General features: G+C 41.6%; 1 protein-coding gene across 1 annotated transcript in view; it reads right to left on the bottom strand.

The window, feature by feature from the left end:
- Positions 1 to 3,294: 3,294 nt before the first annotated feature.
- SV2C (synaptic vesicle glycoprotein 2C) overlaps positions 3,295 to 11,191 on the bottom strand; it is a 116,809-nt gene continuing 108,912 nt past the window's right edge. The window contains exon 13 of the mRNA XM_063128645.1: positions 3,295 to 3,768. Coding sequence (XP_062984715.1) covers positions 3,585 to 3,768 — 184 coding nt within the window. The 3' untranslated portion in view covers positions 3,295 to 3,584. The remainder of the gene's footprint in view (positions 3,769 to 11,191) is intronic.

Genomic DNA, 11,191 nt, shown 5'->3' with positions numbered 1-11,191 from the left:
CTTAATTGGGAACAGGCAGCAGTAGCATTGCAAAGAAGGTTTGAGAAGCAGTGTTTAAAAGCGTGAATATGAATCTGAAAGAAAATGCTGAAGTATTTAAAAAAAGCATCCCATTTTAGACTGTGGCCCTTTCTACACCTAAGGATTATCCCAGGCAAATGGAAGGATTGTGTGTCATTTGGATGCACAGGAATGATCCCAGGACGATCTCGGGGGGGGGGGGGGGAGGCAGGCGTAGAAATGGCCTGTATTTACCGTATTGTTTTTTAACGTTACCAACAGTCTAGAGAAGAAATGTTGTTGATATGCAACTCCTCTTTTCTCACTTCGTGTTTACATGCAAAATAGCAAGTTGCACATCTCTTTTGCAGTGGGATGCATGGTCAACATATTCTGGAACTAATCCTTTTCTCTCCAGGGGAAATCTGTGATTCTTTGTCCCTTTGCATATTACACAGGAAAGGTGGAAAGCAGCAACAGCAGCCACTTGCCCATCCTCTCTTCGCACTTGTTTGCAGCATGTGACGTCACCTCAAGTCCATGTGAGAAGGTGAGTGTCTCCAGTGAAACGATACCACATGTGAGTTATGAACTGGCACAGAGATATAAGTAGTTCTGACTGTTTAATTTTTATGTGAAAGTTGGACAAGGACTACATGAAAGTGGACAGCATAGCTGAAGCAAATTTAGTTTTCCTTATGCCACATATAGCATCTAGGTCATTAAAGAATATTAGCAATCAAACATCTGCATTTAAGCCACAGGCTGTCATCTGGTTAGATCGTGTGTTTCAAATGTAATGCATTGCAATGGTACATTCTCTTTTCCTCTTGGGTTTTCCAAGCCTTCCTCTGCCAACTCACATTGCATCTTTGTCTGTGTTCTCTTTCATACTTTAGACACTGCTAGTCATTTTTGTATACTCCCCTCTCTGTATCTTAAAATTGTATTTTCTCTTATTCCCTACATTCTGTCAAGGCGACATCCTGAATAAGACAGCAGCCTGGATTCACAATACTTTAGATTCTGAGAAAGTAACACAGTGATTACAACAATGAGATGTTATCATGGTGGACCTACTTGGAGCTGGTGTTTGCTTTTCCTTCTGAAGCTTAGTTATGGCTCTGGATTTGTCAGTGATTATATTCACAAAGGAAGCAGACAAAACACCACATGAACCTAAATAGACAATGTATGTCAAAAGCATGGTTTACAGCTGGCGATTGATCACCACTCCCAATCTGTACAGAGGCTTCAGATTTCATTCTTGGAAGTATTAATAAGGGTTCCATAAGTCTTCCTCCCCTCAAAATGAAAGGACAGCTGTAGAAGACCAAATGCTAAATGTGTCACTGACTACAAAAGGCTACTTTTACAAACTAAGTTGGCATTAAGATGTTTGACAACTTGGCAATAATCACACAATTAAAACAATAATTTTGAGCTTAAATTAATATTAGGACATGAATATCTACATTGAAAAATTTCTTGGAAATGCAAACATTGTGGGCCCAGACCACAGAAAGTTAGCCATGCCTACCCTTTTCTGGGTTGTGCCTTATATATTTCTTTGGGAAAATGTGAGCATGAGTTTAGAGAGGGCAAGCAATTGAGTAAAGGGTGTCCTGCAGTGAAGGAGTAAAGCAGAGTGATTTTTTAAATGGGACACCTGCTCAACTTTGCCCCTTCTTCACTGGTTTAATCTATATTTTCCAGAGTGACCACACCTTTATCAGGACAGAGGTGTGATAGCTGATGAAGACAACTGGCTCAGCCTGGCACTCCATGTGGACAGTCCCTAGATTTATTTATTTTTATCTCTTTCTGCTTCTGCCTAGTTCAGTATGCAGTGTGGCATTGTCCAAACAGGGTGGAAGCATTACTACAGTAACTACTGCAAGACCTGATGGGACAGTTAAGATAGTTACTTTTTCCTTTTCAAGGCAAACTGTAAAGCTTCCTGGCTGAAAGAAAAAGGCACACAATTTATATTCCAAATAATGAAAAATTTTGTCTTATAGATGAGTACTTTTTTTAAAAAAAAATTATTTATTTTTTAACAAAATGGAAAAAGGACCACTATTTTTCTGCACTTTAATTTTACAGAAAATATAACATATTCTGGGGAGCCTGGCATGCCCTGAAAACATTCCTGTTATGCTTTTACTTTGCAATTTCCATTAGGAGCTTGCTGTGATGGTGTAAGATTATTTCATTGTAAAACGTACGGATTCAGCTGCAACAGGCAATCTGCAGCAGCAGATGAAAGGCAATGCCACTGTATTCTCCCTTTTTTCCTAAGAAAGCAGAAAATCTACATATAAGCACAGTCATGCAGATGATTCTGTTTTATGTTGCATCTCATGATGCATGTTTGCTTAAGATATATTACTAAGAAAGGCCTTGGTGATGCTACTTTATCAGCTTAATTAACATTCACTTCTAGGTGTTCCAGGTACAGAAAACATTTCAGGATTAAACTAGCAGAATAGTTTTCAAGCTGTAGTTTATTTAAGTTTATGCATGGCTAAAAGCTATTTTAGATGTGAGATTTCCCATACAGCCCTGTAGTCATTATAAAACAAACCGTTCAAAACCCCACTTACAAAATGGCTTGGAAAACACTTTTTCCTACACAGAGATGATCTCCATGGAAGAAAATGATCACATATGAAACAGCCATTATTTTGTTTCAACAGCCAACTTCTCTCTTAAATCTCTTAAATTAATCTGTTGGACACAAGGAACACTTTAAGGGGGCAATTCACAGAATTCCTACCCTAGCATAATGCAGGTGAGTCAGTGGGGACAATGCCCAATGAATTTATCACTCAACTGCCCTTTTAGCAGTTGAGAAACAGCATATATGGTTTTATAAAGGTTTAACAATAGCCCTCTTCAGAAGTGCCTCCACGGATTCATTTAATGCACTGAAGGGGCAGAGGAAGGGTTGTGTTTGCTTGCTCCACCTCCAATGTCAACATACTCTCACGGGCTCCCGCCCTCTACCTTTCACACATTTGAGAAGATCTGACGTGGAAGATCTTAAAGGCCCCATTCAGAAGACACCTTAAACCATGGCTTTAACCATGGTGGTTAAGCCAGAAAGCCAGGCCGTGTTCAGAAGACACCTTAAACCATGGCTTTAAGCACGGTGAATTTGCTTTATGGTGTTTTCTGAATGGGGCCATTCACAGTTATATGCACACAGGCTCTTTCATGCGATTAAGAGCCTATCAAGGTCTTAATTGCATTGAGGAGGGAATATCTGGAGGCTCTCCCCTTCAGACGCATGAAAATCAGGGGCTGAAGGTGATAGGATATGCAATGCTGGGGGTGGGGCCAATAGGCCCCTCCCCTCCCATGTGTTCAATGAATGTATAGAAGACTCTTGAAAAGGGCTTATATTTGTTTTCTAGTCTTCCATAGCAGCTATTTCATTTTGAGAGGAAGACCTCTGCTATACAGTCACCTTCCATGCATGGAAAATCTGAAGCCTTTGCCCATCTAGCCAGGAGATCTGACACTTGGAAAGAGAGGAAAACAAATCGTAAAATGGCTTTTTATCCACAATCCTTCCCAAATTACATCAGCACTTGGGTTCTGGTGTCAGGGAGTCGGAGTCCTACCAAACCTCCACATACGAGAACTGTAGATGCCAAGAGTATAGGGATGGATTTGGCAAGGACAGCAAAGGAGCCAAATATTAAGTTTCCAAGAACAGCTGCTGCTTTACATAGTGCATTCAGAAAGCCAAAGCCCGTTGCCCTGAAAGAGAGAGAAAGAGAAAAAAAAGAAATAAATAAATTAGGAGAGGTTTTGTATATGTGGTGCTCAAGTAGTAGCAGACCTTTATCACTTATTATATTGTTCTTTGTATTCTGAACCTAGGAAAAAGTTTATTTTGAATCTGTTACTGTATTTATCTGATGGTAATGATCAAGTTAAAGTTATATATTTGCTCCCTAATGCTGACAAATTTGTGACAGATAAGAGTTATGAGATTTGCAGGGGCTGCCCAAAAGTTGAGAAGATTTGCGGAGGTCAAATATGTTGAACCGTAATGATGAAATTTAACATGAAGGTTTTAATGTATCAGTAGTGTTAACTTTTATATTTTTATGGGCATCTTTTAATGTAAAGTTTTGTTAGTGTGTCTTATTATTTTAATCCTTTGTATTAAAACTAACGTTTACATATTTATGGGCACCTTCTAATGAAAAGTTCTGCTAGTCTTTTTACTATTTTAGTCATTTGTATTACAGAGTTTGTGTATGTGTACCTGGATTTGTGTATTTTTGGTTTATGTAAGTTAATATGACCATGATGGTGGAAACAACAAATAAACAAAGAAATTAGGGGGGGGGAACAGAGTGAAGAGAGAAACAGTATACTAGTTTATATACCATTTCTGAAAATGGCCAATATCCAATGAGGTTCAGAAGTTTTATACTAAAATAATTGGTGAACTATGCTTCTTGAAGATCTGCTTTGAGCTTTATAAAATCATGCTTTTTACCAGAAGGAGAAAGGCAAAATGACTACAGATCTGAGGTCATATGGCACCATGGCCTTCCAGAATGCTGCACTGACAATGCAGGGCAGTGAAGGACCCTGGCATATTCACTCACCCTCAGGCCCTCTAACATACTCTATATCAGCAGTCAGACAATCAACTAAACAAACCACAAACAAACTGAAGCTGTTGTAACAAGGAAATCACACACTCCCCGAAAACCAGCTCTGGTCAACAGTCTGGCCACAGCATTCTAGACCAGCTGAAGTTTCCAAATAATTTTCAAAGGCAGCCCCACATAGATGAACCATTTCAGGCCATGGATTCTGCCTCCAATGTAACCTGGGTTGGAGGGATTCACTATGAATCAGATTTTGAGAAGCTTTCATGTTACATCTGTTTTCTCAGGTAAGCAAGATGGGAAGAGAACAGCATAATAGAAAGCTCTGGGTGATGCTAGAAGCTAGACATGGTTGTCTGTATGTTGCTACAACAAAGAGCAAAGCAAGTTTGAGACTTAAATAGGAGTTTGGCTGCCTTTATTCAGGCATACTGACAGAGGCTTGCCCCAAGTCCTCAGGGTCAGAGGATGGTAAGGCAACCTCCTCCGGTTGCAGTAGAGCCAACCTCTGGGGTTTTTCTAGAGAGCTGGGGTCTGGGGAGGTAAAAGCCTTGTGACACCTTTCCATGGCCAAGTCAGCTCTCTGAACCACTAACTCTGGAGCCTCTTCTTCTGAGGACAAGGAGTCAGGTTCCTATAAAGACAAGTGACCAGGGTCTAGGTCTATGACAATAAAGTGCATTTTTATTTTCATTTCATGTATCTGGGAGGTTCACAAAACAGTCCAACAGTAGTCCAAAATTACAGTAATCCAAACAGGATGAAACTAAGGTATGCATAATCGTGGCTAGATCAGACTTCTATAGGAATTGGCAGAGTTAGCACACTAGTCTCAGCTGTGAAAACAGCTGAGGAGCAGCTGTGGCTCAATAGAAAGGGGTCATAGTTCAGTGACAGAGAGCATGCTTTGCATGCAGAAGGTCCCAGGTTCAAACCCTGGCATCTCCAGGTATGGGAGCTGAATAAAATCCTGTCTGAGAGCCGCTCCCACTCAGTTTTGACATCATCATCATCATCATCATCAGTAGTAGTAGTAGTAATATCCTGCCTTTTGCCCAATACTGGGCCTCAGTATTAGGCTAGATGGACCAATGGTCTGACTCAGCATAATGCTGCTTCCTATGTTCCTAACATACTCCTGGATAACCAAGTTCAGGGCTGTGTCCAGTACACCCAAACTGTGATCCTGAGTCTTCAGGGGGAGCATAACCCCACTCTTTATTCCCTGATCTGCCTTTCAGCTAACCAGGAGTGCCTCTGCCTAGGTATCCAAACAAGTAGTCTGCAAATTAAGCAAACTGGAACTAGCAATTTTGTCCCTAGGGTAGAAAGCTCATCACCTTAGAAGTAAGGTGATTCAATCATTGGGAAGATTAAATGAAAAAGGCTATTAAATGAGAGGAACATGGCATATCAGACCAGGAACATTTCTGTGTTCTTCCTCACAGAAATGGAAGAATGCTGTGTACATGATTTTATGACACAGAAAACGCTTCTATAGAGGAAAACATGTGAAAGCAGTCCTATGATATGCTCATAGTACCCACATACACTAGGAAGCCACAGATAACAGGAGCCATAGAGCAATCGCCTGTGCAAGAGCATGTGAAATTGTCACATATGACAATCTATATGCAGCATTCATGCATTTTCCAAACAGAAATGACTAATGTGAAGCAGCACTCAGGCACAGAAGGTTAGAGGGCATCACTATAGTAACACAGGGAAGTCTTTTTGAACATTCAGAATATCTAAGTAACCAATTCTCCTTCATTCTTTATTTCACTGTTATATAGAATACCCACTTAATTCTATTACAGCAACAATTCACATTCAATAATGCTCACCCAATATATATTAATCACATTATATATTTAAAGGATTACTATGTCATGGCAGAAAGGTACGACTCACCTGAGTATATTCTCCTCTCTGCCCCACCCATTCCACCATCCGCTAGTCAATTGAAAATTTAAGGCACATTTGCTACTGTGGAATGTTGCATATCTTAGCATTTTGACGTAATACTTTTTGTTCCCTTATTTCCACCTCACATACTTCAAATTCTGAATTAAAAAAACAAGTCTCAAAATAGCATGTGCTCTCAACTTCTTTTATATCCATGTAATTTTGGTATTGAGACAGAAAGATAAAAGCAGCCTCTGATAAGTTGGACAAAAAAAGAGCCTATCACTCTAGATTGGGGTAGGGAGCCTTTTTTTTCCTGTTGAGGGTCACATTATGTCAGGGGTAATCTGTCAAGGGCCACATGCTGGCAGTGGGTGTGGCTGAATACAGCCACGCCCACTGCCATCCCCCTTTCTCACTCTGTCTTTCTGACACTCCCTTACATAAGAACATAAGAAGAGCCATGCTGGATCAGACCAAGGGTCCATCTAGACACACAGTGGCCAACCAGCCATCGGCCAGGGATGAACAAGCAGGACAGGGTGCAAAAGCACCCTCCCACCCATGTTCCTCAGCAACTGGTGCACACAGGCTTCTCTCTCTTTCTCTTCACTCCTTGTGCAGCAAATGGCCAGGGGAGGAATATATTACTCTGCCAGAGGCCTGAATTTATTTGCTTGCAGATGGGCTTTGAAATTAGGATGAGGGCCGTATACAGCCCAAGGGCCGTAAGTTGTCCATCTCTGTTCTACATCAATAGTACTTACAAAACAAGAATGGTAATCCTATGAGGAACAGAAACTATTTATGTGCTTTAAAGTGATCTACCTAATTAAAAGAGGTACTTTGTGAAAATGTTAATGAGACTGCATCAGATAGGACAAGAACTCATATCGTTTCAGATATATCTGTATTAATGACTTGAAAAACCAGTACTGAGATAATGGGGTATCCAGTAGTCTCTTGGGAAACAGAAACAAATTTCTGCTATTTGGCAGCAAAAGCTTATTTTTGAAAAAGCATTGCTTTATAAAGACCTGTGAGGGACCTTCATGTGCTCACCCACTGAGCAGATAGTTACAGAACTAAGAAGGCCTAGTAAAGTTAAAAGGAGAAGAAACCACGTTCATGAAGTCTGAGAAACATAGCATTAAGGGGGGTGGGGAGACTGGCCCTCTAGCCATAAATATATACTGATAAGAAGAATCACTTCAGTAGAACTCGTTTGCTTGAATTATCTGCATACCTTTGGGGAAAAATCCTGTCCCTGCTTAAATATGCAGTACACAAGCAAGCACACAATTTAAAGAAAATGTTTTTGCTTTGCTGTGATTTCTAGCTTATTGCAGATTTTAAGTGGTGGAGGGAAAACATCTGAAATATTTAGTTTCCATATTGTTGATATAATTTATTTTCTTTAGTGATTTCTACTAATTTACTAGACATTTTCTACTGAGCATTCTTCAGTGAGAAAGTCCGTAGAAAACCAATGGCAGCAGATCATTTATGATTTCAAGCAGAAGATGCTTTTCATATATTTTTAACATTTTCTGTGAAGTGATCTGGTAATTACATGTTGTTGTAGTTAATACTGGCCCATTCACTAGGACATGCTGTAGTTCCCATTTGCCTTGATAGATTAGTAGACTGGGGTGGTGGTGATAGGGCTGTAGCTTAGCAGTAGGACACATGCTTTGTATGCAGAAGGGTCCTGGCAATACCTGGCATCTCTAGGTAAGGGAGGAAAAACTCTTGCCTGAAAACCTGGAGAGCTGCTGCCAGTCAGTGTTGATCAATGGTTTGACTCAGTATAAGACACTATGGTAGCTGGAGAAGGCCATGCACTTATTTCCGGTTACCATCAAGTACAGTAACTTGGCAGAAGAGGGAGGACCTGAAGTCTTTAGACATTACTGAAGCCAAACTAGATGAGATCCATAATTATAATAGGCTTGTTCAGACAACACACTAAGCCATGGTTAGGCCACTAACCCTTTTGCAGCAAATGGTAGTGGGCATGTTTAAACTGTGGTTTTGGAGCCACCACGGTTAGGAATGGTTCACATGACATGCTAAGCCATAATGTTTAGTTCAAAATGCTTAACCACCGTGGCTTAGCATGTCATCTGAACAGGCTCATTGTTTATCTCTTTATTAGCAGCTGTGTGTGTGTACGAGTAAAATCTGGATTGGGATCATGACACGGGGGCGGGGAGTGACAATTTTTAAGAAAACCTTTCTCCCCACCCATTTTAAGATAGGGGTCATGGTTCAGTGGTAGGCCACATACTTTGCATTCTTAAGGTTCTAAGTTCAATCCTTGGCATCTCCAGGTAGGGCTAGGAAAGAATTCAGTATGAAACTCTGGAAAGCCACTGCTAGGAGCTGCCTTGATGGTGCCACATTGGCACCGCGTTCACCCTATACCCAGCAGTTTCACTCCTGCGGGGTTGTGCTGGGTAATCTCCACGCCAAGGAGGGTGCATGGGATTTCTGGCGGTCATCTGGGTATTGGAGCCACCCTCCAGTTCTCTTACTGGCTTCTGGGGAACGATCACCCATCACCATCTGCCTAGACCGCCCCCTCCCGAATCTACCACAGATGGTGGAAGGGCAGGGATGACCTCGCACCCAATGAAAATGTCAGGGTAAGTCCCTGACTTTTTAACTGTGCAGCTTCTCGAGTTTGCAGCTGCATCATATAACTGATGCAGCAGCAATTCGCAGCCACCGTGGGGCTTAGAAGACATATAGGCAGCCCCATGGTCAGTGTTGACAATACTCAGCTAGAAGGACCAATGGTCTGTCTCAGCATGAAGCAGATTGCTATGCTCATATGACCTTGTTCCAGTAGTACAGAAAAACTGGAGTTGTGAGAGATGGGTGAAATAATTGAGTTTTTAGTACCTGTTAGCATTTCTGAAGTCGTTAGGCATCTAGTTTGGCTGAGAGCCAAACTAGATGAGAGACTGGAGATCCACTATTGTAACACCCATCTCCTTAATATCAGCCATGTGTGTGAGAGAGGATTGGGACCATAACACTAGAAGATATATTTTTTAAAGCCTTTCTCCCCACCCATGTCATTTTCCCAATGCAAATTGCCCAGAAGCTATAATATCCCGACTCCTCCGGGCTTTCCAAGGTAATCCTACCCCTCTTTCTGCCTCTTCGCTCCCTCCTCCCCACGAAGGGGGCAGCGCAATGGTCTGGAGCATGAGCAAGGCACAGCCAGGGCCCTTGGTGGCTGGGTGAGAGGCCACTCGCCTGCTGTGAGCTGAGGCCCTGGCCTAATCTCATGTGAGCTGGGCGGGCGGCCCAAGGCTGACAAGAACCCCAGAGAGAGGGGGAACCTGCTCCCCCTCCCCTGACCTCCCAGGTCTGCCAGACGGCACTGTATCAGCGGCCTCCAAGCATCACCCCTGTGATGATATTTAATTAATAAACTTTGAGATGTGCTACAATGGCATATGTTACGCCGGGTACAACTAGTTAGGGGGAAATCAGCTGGTGTCTAACAGGTTTGCCTGTAGATTTTCTGTAGGAGCAGTAGCTTTAGAGACAATTTTCATTGGGAAAAATTATGTAGGGGGAAGGGCTAAGCTCCACTTTTTCAGGGACCAGATTAGGCCCCGACAGCTGATATTACTAAATGGACACAGGAGGTATAATAATGGATTTCCATAGTCTCATCTATTTTGGTCCTGTGCCTAGCTAATCAAGTGCTATTGCAGACCATGGCCAAATACAGTTCTCCCAAGAGATGCACCTGGTGGGTGTCCTTGATTGAAACAATTCTTGCATGGCTCAAGTTTGCCATTAGTGCCAGGTGGGCAGTTGCATTTATTTGCTGTAGAGCGAAACAGACTTTTTTTATGGGTCCCCTGCCAGCATTCTAAGTTGGAACCTTGTCAGACTGTTAACTTGCCTGAAGTTACATCTCAGGATCTTCTTCTCTGGTCCAGATGCAGCAAAATATGTCAAGTGGTTGTTATGAACATCATCTATGCTTCAATATTTTCTAGGTGGATTGATGCATGCTTTTGCATGGTAGGGCCTTCACAATACTTGACTGATTGGCTGTATCAAACTGCTATATGTCATGATGCTCTACCAGGATATCATGACATATAGCATCCTCTGAAATTCTGAGAAAGCTAAACATGTCAGCTGACTGTTAACAACATCTGCTCTCCTAAGTTGACTGCTATCTCTTTCTCCATTTAGGATAGCATTAGTTTTTCTGTGACTACTTCATATCTGCTTTAGCAGGTAAATGTCCTAGACATGAAGAGGATTTCAGAATGGCTTTCAGAGTGGGTGCTGGGGGTGGTGAGAAAAAATATTTTTTTCATGCTGAGTGGTGGGGAAAGCACAAACAACATTACCTCTCAAGTCTAAATTCTAAATTTCAGATTGTAGCACACATGTATCATCCCAAATAAATTTCCTGCCAGGAATGATGTGGCTTTAATCCATTTTCAGATAATATCACAGGTCCATGTTATTGCGGGGTTTATACAGCTCAGATAGGAGCCTCCCAAAGGGGAATATAAAGCAGCTTTAAACCCAGGGGAGCTTGTTCTTACCATGAAATTGTATTTTATTTTGAAATAAAGTTAACAAAATAAAGGCAAAAAAAGAAG

This window comes from Elgaria multicarinata, chromosome 6, assembly GCF_023053635.1.
Source record: "Elgaria multicarinata webbii isolate HBS135686 ecotype San Diego chromosome 6, rElgMul1.1.pri, whole genome shotgun sequence".
NCBI classification, from domain to species: Eukaryota; Metazoa; Chordata; class Lepidosauria; order Squamata; family Anguidae; genus Elgaria; species Elgaria multicarinata.
The sequence above is the reverse complement of the archived record's forward strand: the minus strand, read 5'-3'. Positions and strand labels throughout refer to the sequence as shown.